This window comes from Phascolarctos cinereus, unplaced genomic scaffold (genome assembly GCF_003287225.1).
Source record: "Phascolarctos cinereus isolate Bilbo 61053 unplaced genomic scaffold, phaCin_HiC Scaffold_4;HRSCAF=312, whole genome shotgun sequence".
In the NCBI taxonomy this organism is placed as follows: domain Eukaryota; kingdom Metazoa; phylum Chordata; class Mammalia; order Diprotodontia; family Phascolarctidae; genus Phascolarctos; species Phascolarctos cinereus.
This window is the reverse complement of record NW_027555847.1, coordinates 161,371,391-161,392,286: the sequence shown is the minus strand read 5'-3', so window position 1 is coordinate 161,392,286 and position 20,896 is coordinate 161,371,391. Positions and strand designations below refer to the sequence as shown.

General features: G+C 38.5%; 1 protein-coding gene across 1 annotated transcript in view; it reads right to left on the bottom strand.

Annotated features, from left to right (window-relative positions):
- DNAAF8 (dynein axonemal assembly factor 8) overlaps positions 1–20,896 on the bottom strand; it is a 36,022-nt gene that overhangs the window by 3,639 nt on the left and 11,487 nt on the right. Inside the window, 7 exon segments of the mRNA XM_078152728.1 lie at positions 5,982–6,332; positions 8,133–8,187; positions 8,190–8,221; positions 11,083–11,265; positions 16,833–16,974; positions 17,902–18,019; positions 19,575–20,105. Coding sequence (XP_078008854.1) covers positions 5,982–6,332; positions 8,133–8,187; positions 8,190–8,221; positions 11,083–11,265; positions 16,833–16,974; positions 17,902–18,019; positions 19,575–20,105 — 1,412 coding nt within the window.

Below are 20,896 nucleotides of genomic sequence, written 5' to 3'. Positions count from 1 at the left end.
AAGAAAGAACTATGGAAATCGAATCGCTCTCACTTATTTTTACCTTTTGTTGAGTTTTGTTTCATCTTTCTGATGGTTCCTCCTATTGGTTTTAATTTTTACTTACAACTTCACTAATGTGAAAATATGTTTAATGGGTATGTAAATGTAAAGCCTATGTCAGATTGTGCGCCATCTTGGGGAGGGTGGGGGGGAGAAAAAGGGAGAAAAAATTTCAACTCAAAAGCATATGGAAAAAAAAATGAGCTGGAGAATGAAAAAAAAATAAATGTCTGTTGAATTAAGACTTTAATTATGACAGCTCTTGTTCTCTAAGTGGAGAAGACTTAGCAGCTATGAAGGACGGTACTGTCTTGGCTTTGGTATCACAGAGTTACACAATTTCAGGATTAGAAGGGACCGCAGTGGCCATCTAGTCCAACCTATACCTGAACGAGGACTCTCCTGATAACGCAACATATAACATCATCCAAACTTTGCTTCCAGTGAAGGGAAACACACTATGATGTTCTTTATGATCTCTCGTAGTTGATCTGAATTTCTGATCCTATGATGAACTTCCAGGGCAACTCTGGAATAGAATTCTGCCCTAACATGTATTCCACTTGTGGATAGCTTGAATTGTTAAGACGTTTTTCTTTACATCAAGTCTAAATTTGCTTCTTTGCAACCCCGAACCATTGCTTGTAGTTCTGCCTTCTTGGACCAAACAGAACCAATCTATGCCTTCACATAACAGCCCTTGAAGACAGTATTCCTCTTTAAGTCTTCTGTTCTCCAGACTAAACAACCAGTTCCTTCATCCATCCTCATACCATATCTAAACTGGCTGAACAAGTGGGAAGGAGAAAGGGCATCACCTCTTCTTAGCAGACCTAGTGGGGGGACCAAAGGATCATATATCTAATTCTGGAAAAGACCTTTGAGGCCATCCAATCCAACCCCCTCATTTTACAGATGAGGAAATGGCCCAGGGTGAAGCAACTCACAAAAGATAACACAGGGAGTAAGCAGCAAAGCCTAAAGTCAAGCTTAGTCTTCTGACTCCAAATTCAAGGTTGGCCTGCTGACCTCCTTGGCTTCCTTTAAGTTTTAACTAAAATCCAGTCTTTTACTGGAAGCCTTACCCAATCCCTCTTAATTCCAGTGCCTTCTTCCCTCTGAGATTACTTTCTATTTACACTGTATATATCTTATTTGTGCATAGTTGTCCACATGTTTTCTCTCTTATTAGAATGTGATCTACCTGGAGGCAAGGAACATGATTTTGTCTTCCTTTGTACCCTGCCCCAAGCACTTAGCATAGTGTCTGGCAAACAGTAGGTGCTTAATCAATGCTTGTTGACTGGAAGAAAATTTCTACTGCCTTCCCTCTGTTAATTATTTCCTATTCATGCCGTATATAGATTGCTTTATATTTTTTTTGTTTGCATGTTGTCTCCCCCCTTAGATTGTAAGCTTCTTGAAGGCAGGGACTCTCTTTTGCCTCTTTTTATATCCCAAGCACTTAGCGCAGTGCCTGACACACAGTAGGTGGCTTAATAAATGTTTACTGATTGATTTCTTCTATGTTCTTTATGATATGTAATGGGAAGGCAGCATGGGGTGATGGAGTGCCAACTTCAGAGTCAAGAGGACTGAAGCACGCTGATAAATCACTTAGATCTATTGGCAACATCTGAGTTGCAGAACAGTTGTTGATCTCTGGTAGAAGGAATTTCTTTACAGAAATGATGAGATCACAGGACTGAGGAAAGAAAAAAAAAACCTCACCAACTTTGGAATCAGGTTAGATGGCAAGGTGTTTGGAATTCTTTTCTAATATACATTCCCCAACTACAGTGTCTACCCTGCAGACATCCCTCCTACAAAGTCAAATCATCCCAGGAGACAATGCTTTCTTTGAGTTAAAAAGTCTATTAGCAAATAAAAGGCACTCTCTCTAGAGGCAAGAGTTGATTGCTGTCTCTTCCCTGGGCCTCTTTCTATAAATGGACTTAAGGGGAAAAAAAGCCTATCTCTAAGATATTGTTCCTTTCTGAAGCATGCTTAACACAATCCTCGGGGGGAAAATGGAGAGGGAGCAAGTTCAGACTTATCCTCAAATGAAAAAGTACATTAGGTCTGTCTTCACCTCCCTATAGTTTCCTTATTCAGACTCTTTCTTCCTCTTCAACTGAAGAAATGTTTATTAAATCTATATTATATGAAGGGCACTCTCTAGGTCCTGGGAGAGATAAATAGAGTAACTAAGTCAAAGCCTCTGCACTCAGCTTATAATTGAATAGGGGAAATACTATCCACAAGGAAGGGGACAGGGACTGAAGCTATGGTTTTAATGATCGAGGGAACTCTAGGATGAAGAAGCTCCTATCAATGCAAGTCAGCATCTTGTAAACTAATATCTAGTTGAAGTGACTTGCCCAGGCTCACACAGCCAATATCAATCAGAGGCAGGACCTAAACCCTGTCTTCCTGACTCAAGAGACCAGCTCTCTATCTATTGTGCCATCTGCCTTTCCTGCCATGCACAGTCACATCTCATACAAAGGAGAATGGGATAAGGGCAAAAGAAGGATTCGAACAAAGTACTTTCAGAATTTTGAAGATGGAAAGATCACTTCCAGGTTACGGCAGGGTGGATCAGTTACAGCCTTGTGTGACAGGTGTTTCCTGAGTCCGACTTACAAGGACCGAAGGAAGCTCAACAGGTGGAGATTGGGGAAAGGGGAAGTAGCCTATTCCAAACATGGGGGACAGGGTGACCAAAGACACAGATACTAGAGAGGGGTAGGATGAAGAAGAGAAATAGTTAATAGTGAGTAGCCCAGTTTGGCTGGAATATAGAGTACAAGAAGGGGAGTAGTGTGAAAGAAGGCTACAAAGGAAGGTTAGAGCCAGATTATTGAAGGCCTTGAATGCTAGGATAAGAGACACACACACACACACACACACACACACACACACACACACACACACACACACACACCCCCTAGTCTGTAACAGGGAGCCACTAAAGTGTGGGATAATGAATTGGTGAGATGCTGGAGATAGGAGAATGATAAATTCAGATTAGGACACATGAAGTTTAAGATGCTGGCAGGACATCCTTGTGGAGGTATCCAACAGGTGGCTACAAATATGAAAGTGGAGCTTGTAAGGCAGAGGGGGAACTGCAGAAATGCAGTTGGAGGTGACCCAAATAATAGTTGGCAGTTATATAGTATATTAAGGTTTGCAGAGCATTTTATATACATTATCTTATTTGATTTCCCCAATATCCCTGACACATATCTCTGTTTTACAAATAAGGAAATAGAGGCTCATTAGAAGTTGAGTGGGGCTGGGCCTGGAGTTAGGAAGACCTCACTTAGTTCAAATCTGGTCTCAAACACTTACTTGCTGTGTGACCCTGGGGCAAGTCACTTAACCCTATTTGCCTCAGTTTCCTCATTTGTAAAATGAGCTAGAGAAGGAAATGGCAAACCAATGTCTTTGCTGGGGACACAACTAAGATGACTAAATGACAGCGATGACAACAACAGAAGTTGAGCAACTTGACTATGTTCACACAACTAGTAAGTGACAGGGATTGCAAATGAACCTTAATCTCTGCTGACTTTGACTCTGGAGTCAAAAATTCTTTCACTAAAAGTTCTCACACAAACAAAGCCAATGCAACCAAAATTAGAAGGGAAGCAGAAAGCTGGGAAATAATTTTTTTTTTGTGAGGCAATGGGGTTAAGTGACTTGCCCAGAGTCACAACTAGTAAGTGTTATGTGTCTGAGGCCACATTTGAACTCAGGTCCTCCTGACTCCAGGGCCAGTGCTCTATCCACTGCACCACCTAACTGCCCCATGGGAAACAATTTTTACAACCAGTGTGTCTCTGATAAAGGCCTCATTTCTAAACTATATAGAGAACTGAGTCAAATTTGTAAGAATACAAGTCATTCTCCAGTTGATAAATGGTCAAAGAATATGAACAGGCACTTTTCAGATAAAGAAATTAAAGCCATCTATAGTCATATGAAAAAATGCTCTAAATCACTATTGATTAGAGAAATGCAAATCAAAACAGCTCTGAGGTACCATATCACACCTGTCAGAATGGCTAACATGACAAAGCAGGAAAATGATAAATGTTGGAGAAGAAGATAAAAGTTGGAACACTAATGCATTGTTGGTGGAATTGTGAACTGATCCAGTCATTCTGGAAAGCAATTTGGAACTGTGCCCAAAGGGCTATAAAACTGTGCATGCTCTGACCCAGCAATACCACTTCTAGGGCTGTATCCCAAAGAGATCATAAAAATGGGAAAAGGACCCACATATACAAAAATATTTATAGCAGCTCTTTCTGTGGTGGCCAAAAACTGGAAATTGAGGGGATGCCCATCAATTGGGGAATGGCTGAACAAGTTGTAGTATATGAATGTAATGGAATACCATTGTGCTATAAGAAATGATGAGCAGGCAGACTTCAGAAATACCTGGAAAGACTTGTATGGAGTAACGCTGAGCAAAGTGAGCGGAACGAGGAGAACATTGTACACAGTAACAGTAACATCATGGCGATGGCTTTAATAGAATTACTTCTTCTTAGGAATGCAAGAATCTAAGACAACTCCAAAAGACTAATGATGGAAAATGTTATCCGCATCCAGAAAAAGAGCTATGGAGTCTGAATGCAGATGGAAGCATACTATTTCTCTCTCTCTCTTTTTTTCTCCTTATTGTTCCTCCTATTGGTTCTAATTCTTCTTTACAGCATGACTAATGTGAAAACATGTTTAATATGAATGTATATGTAGAGCCTATATCAGATTTCATGCCATCTTGAGGTGGGGGAAGGGGAGGGAGGGGGAGAAAATTTGGAACTCAAAATCTTATGGAAGTGAAGGTTGAAAACCAAAAATTAATTAATTAAAAAAACAAAAAATTCTTTCACCACATCACACAATTGAAGCCATGCCAATATAGAAGGTTGCCAAGGGAAAATGTTTATCTAGAGAAGGAGGCTCAAGAGTAAAACCTGGACAGTACTCACATTTAACATTTGATGAATGCAAGTGCTTTCAAAATCAATAGATAAAAATGGCAACTTTAACCCATTATTGCAGAGAAGCTTAATTACCTTCAGCTCCATCCACTAAAATGTGACCTGGTACCATTTACTGATGGCACAACACTGCTTCTGCCCACTGCCCTTCTACCCCTTTTCTAATGTCTTCTGTGTCATCAAACCTAAGTTGGGTCAAGGTCATCAAGTTCCTTGACAATAGTACTACTCGTGGTCATAGGATTGCAGCAACATTTGCAAGCATCATTAATCAAGAGTTGCAGAGCTACAGCATGCCCAGGAGAGTCCAGTATTACATTCTACTTAGAGCAGTTACTGATCTCTAAGAGTATCTGGATGCATCAGACACTTACTAGCTGTGTTACTGCCATCTAAATGTCTGCACCTCAGGTTACTTATTTATAAAATAGGGATAATAGCATAGGCACTAGCTATTTCAGAGGGCTACTGTAAACAAGGGCAGCTAGGTAGTGCAATGAATAGTGTTAGTCCTGGAGTCAGGAGGACCTGAATTCAAATTTGGCCTCAGACACTTATTAGCTGTGTCACCCTGGGCAAGTCACTTACTATTTGTCTTAGTTTGTCATCTGTGAAATGAACTGGAGAAGGAAACGGCTACCCACTTCAGCATCTTTAACAAGAAAACCCCAAACGGGGTCACAGACAATCGGCCACAACTGAAACAACTACAACATTGTGAGCAAAGGGCTTTGTTAATCTTAAAATGCCACATATCTGAATAATTATCTCTGTTGTGCCACATGTGGAAGACGTGGCCTGAGTCTTACTACTCTATAGATGCTCATGACAAACATGGAATAGAGCAAAGAGAACCATAGGACTAGGTATCTAATAACTAGGATCCACATTATCGACCCAGCTCTCAAATTACTTTACCTTGAGGTTTCTCTTGTTTTATTCAGAGGAGTTGCCAACTCCACAATGAATTTTTCTGAATCCAGATGCTCGTCTATGCCCTTTTGATTTTCTCCTCTACCTCTGGCCTCCTGGTCTAGGAAGGGGAGCCATTTAGATCCCAGTGGCCTCACAGAAGTGTTCTGATGGGTCTTTCTTGTTACCACATGTTGTTTTCTCCTGATTCCTGAATTGGCCACATCTTCAAAAGTTTCAGCATCCCGCGTATCATGGCCCTCTTGGGTAATCACTTTAGTTTCAGTGCCACATGACTGAGAGGTCTTCTGGAAAGCACGGAGCTGTTGTAGCAGGTAACTTTTCCCAGTCTGGTCCCTGGTAAGAGTCAGAATCCAAGAAAAACAAGAACAAATCAAAGAAAAGCATCCTGACGTTTACTTCATGGTTATTAAGGGCGGAACAGTACATTTGAGAAAAAAAAATTAATAGTTCAATTTCAACAACTTACTCATATAAGGTAGAAAGTAGGTCACTCAGGAGGCCTCACAGCAACTACTTGAATAAAACACCAGGGACGCAGAACACTAATAGTTGTCATTTAGTCAGCAACATTGAACGGGCAGCATGTGCAGCAGGAGCTGTCTCACTTGTAGGGAGAGCTATTTGTCCCTTTAACTTAAGGCTACTACAATGGGAAAATTCAATTTTCCACCAAAAAGGATAATCCCTTTAGATGTTATCAGTCATTTACATCTTGGAGTGATGAAAGATCTGAAAGCAGTTTTTGATAGGAAACTGGGGAGAGAGAATGACTACATTTCAGTTTGATGTCAAAGTGGGCTGGGAGATGGAGAACAGAGTACCAGCAATAGAAGACAAGAGGGTTCTGGGAGTATGGCAGACAAAATTCTTCTATGTCATAATTCTACTAATACTGGATCCTGAACTATAGGAGTTTATAATGAAAATGAGAACACAGCTGTTATTCTCAAGAAATTTACTGTATGAATCCACAGATAAAACAAACACAAAAGAAACTGTTTGAGAATATTATAGATGTTGTTAAATCTACAAATTTAGGCAAGTGCTAATGTGCCTGCTCGTTTATTGGAGGCACATGCCCTGGAACTTCTTGATATGCCAGAATGTTACTGTTATGCATTTGTATTTGTATAATGTCCAGAAATAATGTGTTATTTGAGGGGTGGGCACATCTAGATGTGCCACGTTTGGGGTAGGTCAGTATATACTCCCAGCACATGCTGTTTTTTACTGTGGTGTCATGTACATTTTGTTCCCTTATAATTGTTCTCCAGGCATTTTGCCTTTTTCCATTAGATTGTGAGGGCCTGAGATGCAGGAATTATTTCTTCTCCTTGTTTTATACCTCTAAAGTACCTTGTTCAGAACTGGTGACATAAGCAGTGCTTAAGAAAATGCTTGTTCATTCATTTATTCAATCAATCAATGAGTGAACAAGGGTAGAAATGACTGAGACAATTATGTAGAACTCAACAGCCTAGAAGCAAGAATAGCTCTTGGCAAAGATGTAAAATGTCACATATACTTGAAATGGGATGAATCTATTTAAGTTGGAAAGTTGAGTTTTAACAGGGCATTTTTATGTTAGGTATAACAAAACTGTTATGGAGATGGTTGTCAACAAGGAACCACTGCCAAAAACACTAGAGGAAAAAAAACCTTCTTTGTTAGATTTCAGCTATTATTAGAAGCTTCCACAAATGCTTGAGCTTTTTTGGCAATTTTATGCTACTGTCAGGAAGTGTACATTAGGTGCTCCAGAAAGCCTTTCCTTCTTTTGAGGTTCATTAGAATGGCACCATCCCGACAAAAAAAAAAAAGGAAGAGAACCTAATATGGATTCTAAAGGACCTAGAATACGAAGTAGGCATTCTTTTGAATGATAGATAAATAACATCTTTTCTTTGAAAGACATAAAGCATTTATGCATTATAAGATAATTATATAATTCAAATATCCTTAGCAAAAAATTTGCCAAAAAGATGTTAAAGCAGGAAAAGTGACGGCTTGATTTTCAATCACCAGATTGATATTGATGTGAAAAAAAAAATCACTAATAGAGAAGAAAAATAAAGCCCCAAGATGCCATTCTTGGAATTTTTCAGCTGAAGGAAAACCTTTTTTTTTTTCTACCTTGGTCCTTGTGAAATTCTCTCTCTGGGTTCTTTCTCATCTCTCACATCTGGAATTCCTCCTCACTTTCGGTAGAGCTATCATTGGAGCTAGAGAGAAATGAAATATAAATTAATTCTATCATGTTACAGCACGCCTAAAAGTGCTGGAACTTCTTATTAAATGAGTTAATATTTTCAGCATTCTGCAAGTGTATTCAACTGTGTGCTCTTGGTGAGGTGGGAAGGAGGGGAAAGGAGGCAACACAGGTATAAAAAGCCTTGAAGTGGCCTGGCACATTTATTAAATAATTCAAAGCACTCTCTCTCTCTCTCTCTCGCTCTCTCTCTCTCTCATTCTCTCTCTCTATCTCTCTCTGTCTCTCTCTCATTCTCTCTCTCTCTCTCTCTCTCTCTCTCACACACACACACACATACACACACACACACACACACACACAAATTCATTTGGATGAAAAAGTGAACTGAACTGGAAATACCTCTTGGGGTAAGGAGTTCAGCAGTCTGAACTTCCAGCTGTATGCGTATGAATGTATGTGTGCAATCCAATCCTGGATTGAATTAACTTACATTTCAACTTGAAGTGATTTTCAGTCTATCCATGTTCCTCCTTACTGAGAAGAAACTGCTTATTTAGCTCCTACTTTGCATTTTTGCAAACTGTGCTTGTTGGCTGGATCTATTTTTTTTTAAATGAAATCTGTTCAGTTTAAAGTCTACAGAATCTTCCTTTTGACATAGATTTTCCTTTTGTACTTGTACTAGACCCTATTCCCTCTTTTTCTTCCTTCTCCTCTCTAGATAGTTCTGACAGCAATCAGGATGGCTCTATTTCTACCTTATCAGAAAGAAATAGGTAAGGGAGTTCAATTTTGCCCTCTTTTACAAAATCACTTTTTGGACAATTTATCTGGTTTGACTTTGATTTCTTGGAAGGGGAAGTTTGCTTTTCTAAAAAAATTGTTAAAGAAGAAATACATCTAGAAATGAGAAGTCATATAGATGTGATTGTTGAGACTTAGAAGACATAAAAATATAAGAAAGGTTAGTGTAAAAGTATAAAAATACAGGATACATAAAATAGAAGTTATCAGAATAAATGGGAGATCAATTATACAAATGATAGAAAGATCAAAATTAGCTTCTTTAGATATAGTTGGAACTGGAAGTGAGACTAGATGGGGCCATTCCAGGAAAAGATCAAACCTATTCCAAAGATTTACATATTTGTACTTAAAATTTGTTCTTTGACAAGAATGCCACCTTTGGACTTTGATGGTTTTTGATTTCCAATGATAGGCATTTTAGAGTTGGAAGGTCTTCATCACCTCTCTAATAGGTGAGGAAACTAAGACCCAGGAAGGGGAAGTCAGAGGCCCATAGTCATACCTGCCTGGGCATGGAATATAATTCTTCCCTTTCCGCTATAATTATACCACACTGGCTCTTATTTGTTCTTTTTTAAAAAAAATTTACCTTTTTACATATGTTCCAATTTCATCACCCTACTTCCCGTATCTTCTTTCATTCAAAAAGTTTTTGATTTAGGGTCAAAACACCTGAGTTTCAATCCGGATTGTTAACTTTCATATTTCTGTACCTGCATCCCCCATGCTTAGTACATAGCAGGCCCTTAATTAATGCTTACTGATTGAGTGATTAAAAAAAGCAAGTGACCTTGGTCAAGTCACAGCTTCTTTGGGTCTCAGTTTATCTGTTAAAAGAGAGGGAGGGTGGGGCAGCTAGGTGGCACAGTGGACAAAGCACCAGCTATGGAGTCAGAAGGACCTGAGTTCAAGTGTGACCTCAGACACATGATACTCACTAGCTGTGTGACCTTGGGCAAGTCACTTAACCCTGACTGCCTTGCAAAAAAAAAAAGAGGGGCAAGGGGAAGAGAGACAGACAAGAGAAAGAAAGGAAGAAAGAGACAGAGAAAGAGAAGGCTAGAGGGAAAGAAGAGAGAGGGGACAAAGAGAAACAGAGACAGAGAGAGTTGGACTAGAGGATTTTTAAAGTTTCTTCCAATTCTAACTCTTGTGGTCCTAAAATATGATTGTTAAAAGTTGTAGTTTTATGAAATTAAACTGAGTATTCTTGATAGTCACCGTCTTCAGCCTGTGTCTTGTGTTCCATTCAATCTATAAAGAATAGTGAACCCAATGACTTGGATTCACACAAAGCCTTTCTCTAAAGAGCTCAATGCTTCTTTTTATCTATTATCCCATTTGTCCTGGAGGATAATTACTCCCATTTTATACATGAAGAAATAGATTAAAGTTGTTGTTTTTGTTGTTTTGTTGTTCAGTAATGTTCAATTCTTCATGAGTTCCTTTGGGGTTTTCTTGGCAAAGATACTACAGTGGTTTGCCATTTCCTTCTCCAGCTCATTTTACTGATAGGAAACTGAAGCAAACAGAGTTAAGTGACTTGCCCAAGGTCACATAGCTAGTGTCTGAGGCTAGATTTGAACTCAGGAAGATGAATTTTCCTGACTTCAGGCTGGCACTTTATCGACTGCGTCACCTAGTGTCTAGATTAAAGTATCCCCATCCAAATTTGTGCACTGTGTTGGTATTAGCAATGGGACTAGTAATGATAACAATCCCTGGGATTTGTGTAATCTTGTAGATCCAATCATGTGACCCCTTCTCAGCCAATTCTCTGGGCTTTCTGCCTCCTAGAGGATAAAGAAATGTGTAGTGGGCCCTTAAAAATGTTGGCTGATTTGACTTGACTGGGACTAGGTCTCCAAATTCACAACTCTTAGTCCTGCATTCCCATACCTAACAATACCATTGTAACTAACTCCACAGACTTCTTATTTAATATTTGGAAGTTCTAGTTTCCAAAAGCAGCTTCCTTTCCCCTGCTTTTGGAAATACTTGTCCCATAAAGAAGAAACTGAAAGCAGGTAAAAGCAGAGCTTGTATTTTCTGTGCTGCCATTACCTGAGCTGGTCCCCTTGATTTTGGAATCTGTGTTCTGACCCAGGCAGAGGCACTGATTTCTTTGGCTCAGGCTGCCTGAGGTCAATGAAAACTGTGGGAGGCTCCATCATCCCCTTCAGCTTTGTGTCTTTAGCAACATCTTGCCTCTTCCCTGGTGTTAGGTGTGATATACACCTAGAATTTCTGTGAAGACAAAATAATGATTCCTAAAACATTTCTCTTGTATTACTCATTGGCATAAGGCAAAATTTCCCCCAGAGTCATCATCCTAGGTTCAAAGTAGATAAGGAAACTGAGGATAATTTAAAATCAGGAAGTTGCATACAAAGTTGGGTACTCTAGTCAAGGTTTTACATCCATCCTCCTCTCACTCCAGAAATGGTTTCTAAACACTACCAGTTGTATACAATCATTGTTTTATATATTCACTAAAGAATGCCCAGGAGAAGTCTACCTTAGCAACATTTTAGCGATACATTGAAATAATTCTACATAGAAAAAATTAAAACTATACTGTACAAAGTTTAGGAAGAGATTTTTTTTTTTACTCCATCCCCAGGATGAATCACAGCAGAAATTCAGATTGGGGTTTCTCACTCCTCAGAGGAGAATGTCCAGAACTAACTCAGCATCTTTCTTAGGCCTTTGGACTCATTAGGTCCATTGCAAGCCTGAGAGGACATCTGGAATGTTTAAACATAGGAAGAAGGCACCAGATACTAACCCAAATCCCTGGTTTGATCATGGGTGAGCTAACTCTTCAGATGTCTCAGGAAAGAGGGAACAGACCCATATGTACAAAAACTTTATAGCAGTTCTTTTTGTGGTGATACTAGGTGCCTGTCAATAGGGAGTGTCCATCAACTGGGGAATGGCTAAACAGATTATGACATATAAATATAATGGAATATTATTGTGCTATAAGAAATGATGAAGGCAATGGTTTCAGAGAAACCTGGGAAGACTTGCATGAATCGATGCAGAGTTAAGTAAAAAAGAACCAGGAGAACACTTAATACAATGACAACGATATCGTAAAGGAAAGTAACTTTGAGAGACTTAAGAATTCTGACCAATCACGACTCCAGAAGACTAATAATGAAGCATACCTCCTACTTGGCAGAGAATTAATGAACTAGACATGAAGAATAATCCATTCATTTTCAGACATAACCACTACAACAGAAACTTATTTTGCTTGACTACACTTTTGTTATAAGGGAGGGATTTTTTTTTGGGGGGGAAGGGGGAAGAATTGAGAAGACCAGGAGTGGGAGTAGTGACAGTGATTCCCAAAAAGTCAGAAGGGAAGAACGAAAGGGACATCAATGAACCATACAAAGAGACCAGAGATGGGCGAACACAGACAAGCAGGGCAATGTTGGCACTACCATAATACATTTAATGTTACGTTAAAAGGGACAGCCATATGTAGTAAATTTGCAGATTCACATTTAGTCCCCATTTTTACCCTTCTTTGTGTTAGGAAATGTTTGCATTTGTTGATGATTTTCTAGTTCTTAATTAAAAAACTTTAAATCAATAAAGCAGTTACGTTGAGGGGACAGTAGGGATAGACCTCTCATTTCAATAGTAGAAGGAGCTCCTGTGTGAGGAAACACCTTCTACAAATGCATCTTCTCTGAAACTTATATAGTCTTTTCTCTCTTTTTTTATTAATTTATTTTAACCTTAAATACTAAAACTTAAATACAAAATAAGAAAGTAAAAAAGAAACATATTTTAAACATAAATATAAAAAAAAAGAATTGCCATGTGTACCTCAGAACATAAGAGAAGATTCAAAATATAAAGCAATAAATTTCCATTTCAAGAAAGCCTAACTAATAAATACTACACATTGTGTTCAGAGATATCCATCTTTTCTTTGCTTCCTTGCAGGTTTTCTTTTGTTCTTTCTCTTCTGTGCACAAAATTTATGTGGTCTTGGAGAGTTTCCTAGAGGACTGGGTGGTTGTGTAGGGTTGCACGCAGAGCAAGTAAATGCCAGATGCAGCATACAAAACCAGATCTTCCTGAGTTTGAGGTCAGTTCTCTATCCCCAATATCACAATACCGCTACGAGGGTACCAGACCATTTAAAACAACACCACCAACAACAAAGAGATCACTGGTGGCCTTTGAGAAAGTAGTTTTAGCAGAGTGGTGGGTTCAGAAGCCAGACAGCAAATAGTTTAAAGAGTAAATCAGTGGTGAAGAATTAAGTGTAGATTGTCCTTTTAAGAGTTAAGAGTTCAGCAGTGAAAGGGAAGGGTGTTATAGGATGACAGCTTGAATAGATCACAGGGTCACCAATCAAACGAAAGAATTATTTTATAGAGTTAGAGAAAATAATAGCGAAATTCACCTGGAAAAACAAAAAGTCAAGAATATCAAGGGAATCAATTAAAAAAAAGGGTAGAAGGCAGCCTAGCAGTATTAAATTTCAAATTATATTACAAAGCAGTAATCATGAAAATAATCTGGCACTGGCTAAGAAACAGAGTGGTAGATCAGTGGAATAGATTAGGTACACAATAAACAGTAGTAAATGACCATAGTAATAGTGTTTGAGAAACCCAAAGATCCAAAATTTGGGGGTAAGAACTCACTATTTGACAAAAAGTTATTGTGAAAACTGGAAAGCAGTTTGGCAGAAACTAATCATAGACTAACATTTCACAATGTATGCCAAAATAAAGTCAAAACAGGTACATGACTTAGACACAAAGGGTGACATAAGCAAATTAGGAGAACATGGTAAAAATTTATCTGTCAGATCTATGAATAAGGGAAAAATTTATGACTAAACAAAAGATAGAGGGGATCACAGGAAATAAAATGGATAATTTTTATTACATGAAATTAAAAAATTTTACACAAATAAAATGCAGCTAAAATTAGGAGGAAAGTAGGAAACTGGGGGGAAAACAGCGCAAATTTCTCTAGTAAAGAGAATTTCTCAAATATATAGGGAACTGAGCCAAAAATAAATATAAATAAAAAGGGCCATTGTCCAGTTGATAACAGTCAATGGATGTATAAACAGGCAGTTTTCAGAAGAAGAAATTGGGGCAGCTAGGTGGAGCAGTGGATAGAGCACCGGCCCTGGATTCAGGAGGACCTGAGTTCAAATCCGGCCTCAGACACGTAACACTTACTAGCTGTGTGACCCTGGGCAAGTCACTTAACCCCATTGCCTAGCCAAAAAAAAAAAAAACAGAAGAAGAAATCAAAGCTATCAATAGTCACATGAAAAAATGATCTAAATCCCTACTGATTATAGAGAAATGCAAATTAAAACGTCTCTGAGGTACCACCTCATATCTATAAGATTGGCTAACATGACAGAAAAGGAAAATGACAAGTGCTAGAGGGGAGGTGGAAAAATTGGGACACTAATGCACTGTTGGTAGAGTTGTGAACTGGTCCAACCATTCTGGAGGACAATCTGAAACTATGCTCAAACTATGCTAAAAAACTTTTTAACCCATCAATACCACTACTTGAAGCATATTTTTTTCCACTTTCTTTATTTTTGTTTTTTTTTTTTTTGCAATATGGCTAACACAGAAATGTTTTGCATGACTTCATATGTATAATTGATATAACATTGTTTGTCTTCTAAATGGGCAGGAGAGGGACTGGAAAGAAAGAGAATATGGAACTTAAAATTTTAAAAAATGAATACTAAAAACAAACAAATTAGTAAAGAGAAAAGATCATGGGATCCAAGAAAGTCTTCTTACAGCTGGACAGAGATGAGCAGGTTTAGAGGTCATGGAGAAGAAGTCAGTGGGTAGGAAGAGATTGAAGATGAGAAAGAAAAAGGAGATGAGTTAAGCTTCAAAAGAAGACAAGAGGAAAGGAGGAAGGGCATAAGTGTTAGACAAGGAGAAAGAGAAGGGACACCTCAGCACCACAGAATGGAACAAGGGAGGAAAAGGAAGAGATGGAGGATTTTGAGGTAGGAGGGAAGGGACATCTCTTGCTCTACTTGAGCAGCAAGGTCTCAGTGGCCACCCAGCTTCCCTCTGCCAGAAGAACTCCAGGAATGGGGGACTCATGATTTTATGAAGCAGTACATTTCACTTTGGATGGTTTTGAAGAAGGGGGAACATGGATTGGCAAAGGTTGTGGCTGGAATGTAGGCAGAGAGGGTGACTTGGAGTTGGGGATGGCTAGCAAGTGAATTTGACTGGTGCAAAAGGTACATGTAGGGAAGTAATGACAAATGAAATTGGGGAAGTCAGAAGGAGTTAATCAAGATGCTTTATTCTAGGCGTAAGTGTAGCCATTGCAGACAAAAACTAGAGGCTCTTCTATTTGTAAAGATTTTTCAGAGAAAGAAACTGTGACAAGGGAGGAGATAGAGGGATAGTCCAATAAACTTAAGCTCTTTCCCTCAGCAACTCCTAGCTATAGAAAAGAACTGTAACTACACAACGTCCATATTTGGCTGTTACACTGCAGTGGTTATCTTTCTGTCTACCCATACCAACTGACATTTGTGTGAATTTCGACAACCAGCAGATGTCCTCTTCTTTTTGATGCCATTTTTCTGCTCTGGCTCCATACCGGCTCATGAAATTTGTCTCTGGATGATATGCTTGGACAGTTCTGTCTAGCAGATCATAATATCCTGCTAACGGGAGGAAGTTAACTTTCCCAAATAGCAAGTGATCTCAAGATTCAACTGAATTCAAATCAAATCAATGAATATTTATTAAGCTACAATGACTTCATGGATTAGCCATTGGCCTTTCCAAAGTAGGGGCTATGGGTTTGAGTCCTACCCAGGAATCGGACTACAAGTTGCATTAATGCTCTATTTTGACAGGCAGCATGGACTTGGAGCACTGGACTGAGTCCCACCTCTGACACTCTGAGGTACTTCAACTTACCTAACCCCTCTGAGTTGAGCCTCAGTTTACCCATGGGGTTAGACTTAGTTTGCTTGACAGAATTAGGAAGACAATTATAGATTTCTAGCCAAAAAGGACCTAGGAAATTATCTAGTCTAATAAAGTGGAAGTAGCAGAGAGACAGATTTAGGTTTGGAGAAAAGAAATCTTCCTAAAACAATTAAAGATTTTCAAAAGAAGTATGGCCTGTCTTGGGGAGTAGCAGGCTTCCCTTCATTGGAAGTCTGAGAAGTTGAACAATAGCTTATTGGGGATGAGATTCCTGCTCAGGTATGGATTGGACTGGATGCTCTTTCAGCTTTGAGATTTTGTGATTCTATGAAATTACTATAATCACTCTAGTCCAGGTCACAATGATCAAATCAGAAGAGAAATGAGTGGCTTGGCACGCCTGAAAGGGAATTTCACAGGATAGAGGCCTGGAGCTAGAAGGGACCTCAGAGGCCTTACAGTCCAAACCCATTATTCTGCTTCATTTTGCTCTGTGCCAACATTTCCTGTCGGCCCCTCGAACAATTTCTAATTTTATTTTATTCTATATTTGTAAATAGTATTATATTGTGTTCAATTACATGTAAAGATAGTTTTCAACATTCATTTTTTGTAAGATTTTGAGCAATCTTTCATTTTAATACATAGATGTAGTCACAAATAATTAGGAATTCAATGGTTGGTGGCATTTCCATTCCTAATGTTAATACTGTTTTGTGTCGATTTAATTCAACAAGTATTTACCGAGCTCCTACGGTATGGCAGTTTGGGGCATTGTGTGGTGAAACTAATCAGATGTCAGAATTGACTCCATCAAATACTAAGAAGGCTTACCTGCTTCTGACCTGGTCTTCCACAGGATGGCAGAGCTTGTCAGAAGGCTTCTTATAGGATAAGGATAAATCTTTAGACTGTTTGGAACACAAGGTGACTAGCTGCTCCATAAGCCTGTCCTGGGTTTTGGACACAAGGCTTTCTGCAGATTGGTAAACAAGAACAAAAACATTTCGTGATTGGCCAGCTCTCCCCTGCTTCATTTATAAACTAGACCCTTAGGTTGAATCTACAAGCCCACGAACTCAGATGCTGCAGGTTTTAAGAAGTTGCCCCAAGGATAGAAAACTCATTAAAACCACTATGAACTATTGGACTCCAGTCCCCTACTAATGCAGTTTGATACCTGCTGTAAAGAGGCCACTGAGAGTCAAGAAGACTTGAGTTTAAATCTGGACATAGATACTTACTAGCTGTGTGACCTTGGGCAAGTCATTTATCCTCTGTTTGCCTCAGTTTCCTCATCTGTAAAATGAGGATAATAATAGCACCTACCTCCCAGGGTTGTTTTGAGGATAAAATGAGATGTTTGTGAAGTGTTTTGCGTTATATGAATGCTTTCTTAACCTTATACTCTCTCCTCTAAGACTGACCATCTCTATACACTTTTGAAAACTGGAGAGGATGAATGAGTATCTAGGGGATGATCATGTGAGCATTTTTATTTTATTTATAAGCTTCTCATGAGCAATAACAATTATTTTCCATTTAGCTTACTAATTTTTTTTTTAGTTTTCTATGAAGTGGAGTGGAGGTGAATTAGATTTTTAAAAAATAAAGGGTTTATAATGGCAGATTTGAAATGAAATAAAAGGGGACATTCATTAAAATCATATAAATCACTGAAAGAGATAAACAAGAAAACACTGGGGGAGGTAGAAAAGCAGCTTGCATTTTAAAGATAATCAGAAACAATGTAAGAAAAAAGTAGATAGGAAGAATGAAGAACCACAAAAAGTTACCAAGGAATGAGTTAACAGTATTTTTTAGTGAGGTTAGGCTTCTGGACAATTCATACAAGGAGCTGTGTACTATGAAATTCATTTTTACTGCATAAAAAAAGTCAGACCTTGGCCTTTAAAAGAAGGGTCGACTTCCCAGTATGTGGCTCCTGTTGTACATTCTCCCTGGCTTTTTTGTGCCTCCAGGTTTTGAAGTATCTTATCTAAATCCCACTCTTCAAGTATCTGAAAAATAAAACCACCTGGTAAGCCAAAATTTATGTGCAAGTTTTACACTGTTACAAAGATGAGCAATTTCTAAATCTAATGTCCTTATGATTTTAAGCCTGGGACATCTTAAAGGTACAAATGAATGTTTGAATTAAATGTCTCTGCCCTGCCCGAGCCAAGTTTCAACATAGTCCACTTAAACCTTTGTTAACTGCAAAACAAACAATTTTGCTTAGAAAAAAAAATTATCCTTCGAAAAGAGGAATGCTTTCTTGGAGGATTTCATATTTTCACTCATGGATTATAGGATCATAGATCTAGAGCTGAAAAAGGCCTGAGAGGTCATCTAGTACAATTCCTTCAGGTTAGAGAAGAGGAAGTGGAAGCCCAGAGAGTTTAAGTGATTTATTCAAGGTCAGACTGGTAACTAATACATAGCAGAGTAACGTCAGACAAGCAGGGTCAGGATTTGAATGAAGGTTCTGACTGTACATCCATTGCTCATTAAATGCTCTATTCAAGCTAGATGGAAGCTACTGTATAGTTTGTTTCAAAACTAGCTTGTTTATATGAGTTTTTAAATGTTTGGGGAAAACTGGGTTTGAACTCTTTAAAAAATAGGTTTACTGAAGGAGGTTATAAAACTCTACTCTTTCAAAAAGAAATGATTTAGCTTTAATCAAATATTCCTTAGAAGGGACCATAATTGGGTAAATAATTAGTTTGCTGAGTTAACTTTTCTGCTAACTCAGTTAGATGGTCCCATGTGCAACTGCAGAATAGAGGGAAAAACCAAGATTGAAAATTTGCATATACGTTGTCTGCTAAGACACCCCAAACCCACAGAATGGCTTGAACCAAGGATAAGCAGTTCACTCTGGCTTGTTTGAACCAGCACTGTAGGATTTATCTTCTGCTTTGTGTTGCTATTTAGGGGTTCTGAGTTACTTGAGGTTAGCAACCATGTCTGCCATGTCTTTGTAGTCCTTACAATACTCGGATTAGTGCAGAGTACACGCCATGCATTCAGTAAATATTTGTTAAAAGGATTTAATGCTGGAAAGATCATCTAGTTGAACCATTCCTGCACCTACCTCCAAAACACACATTTTACAGATAAAGGAACCTCAAGCCCAAGGTCACACTGCACATGGCAGAGCCTGGATCTCCAGACTCCATAGCCAACGCTCTACCCTCTGCAGTGAGCAGTTTGCATGTAATTGAATGGCACTGTTTCTTCTCCCCAGGGCATACCTTTCCCTCTTTTCTTTCAGCAAATAATAAGAGACAACAGTAGGGGGGTATACCAGGGCCTACTTTGCCGAAGACTTAGACATTTCACTTTAAAACGACAAAGCTTTAAACATGGAGAAAAATAAGTTGGCCTGATTTAAAGAATGTGTTCCTCCTCAAACATGGATAGTTACTAATTTAATGAGGTCAGTCTTTGATTTAAGATGTAGAAAACTGGATTTTCTTAGAATTAATGTAATAATAAATACTAGGATCAACAGTGAGCTCTCATCACACAGTGAATACAATCCAGGAGATAACTGTTTGCTAGGCCTACCTCAAGAGACCGTAATTTCAAGCCTTCATGTTTGGCTGGCACCTTTTCTTCTATATCCTCTGACTCAGTGGATTCATGGGTTATGGGTTCTGTGAATTGTGAACAACTTAAATTTTCAAGTGGAAACTCCTTGATTTTCTTGTGAAGTATGTTCTTCTCTATCATCCTTCTTCTCTCTTTTCTGATAGCTTTTATGCTTGTGGAATCTGACTCTTCAGAGGAAGATAAATTACCAGTCCCTAAATTGTCAGTTGTGAGACCTTTTTTATAGGTTGAAGTTGAGAATTCTTCCTCCTGGGGTCCTGTGATAAGAGCCTGAGTGCTAGATCTAAACAAATCCCAAGTATCTCCTTTCTGCCACTTGGCACTTTTTTCAGTGATCCCGAGATGAATGCCTGTTTGAATTTCTTCAGTGTCTGCAAATAGCGGACCAATCAGCGAAGGCTTGCTAGCATCTTTCCCTTCAAGAATGGCTGAATCCTTTATCCCTCCATACCAGTTCTTTCTAGCATTTATCACAGATTCCAGAAGCTGCTACCAAAAAAAAAAAGTTATGTGTTATAAGTACACTAAAAAAGGATCTAATGTAATCTAACTTCTTTTTATCCTAATACGTTTGCATTGTTCAGGTCCTCTAGGTTGTGGAATATCTCTGTTGATAACTCATGGTGGCATTTTAGGCCCCCTAGTCTGAGAATGCAAAGTGAAGCACCAAAAATAAAATATGTACAGGGTTCTTTCTTTTGAAGTCAGTTTTTATACAAGGTATTCAAAATAGCTTCATTAAAGCTACACTAGTAATTGGCATAACATTCTAATTTTGATTTGAGCTCCTTGGAATGTCTATAGGCCCTGCACAGTTGAAGTAAAAAGCTAAACAAATTAAAATTAGAACAGGGTGTTTCTGGTTCTAAATTGCTGATCTGGAGACTTCCTATCTGTCCTGATGGGTTTGTAAATTACACTTTTTTACAATGTTGGTACTGAGATAGAAAGTATACACAAATTATTATTTCTGGAAACAGAATGTACTAAGATTTAAGATGCCTCTGCCACAAAATACAAAATTTCCAGAAATGCTGCTCCAGAGACAGTTTAATGATACTCTATTACAAATGCTGCAGTTTGGAAAATTTACTTGACTATGAAAATAAGACAAAGACTACACTATTGTATCTTCTGATTTGAGATTACTAAGGCTGTGAAATTTACATAATGAAAACTATTGTTTTAGCCAAGGTCTGACTTAAAACAATTGAATCGATGGTAATATGCGTAATATTGTTGCTAATAGGCAGTAAATAAATACAGGTTAATAAATA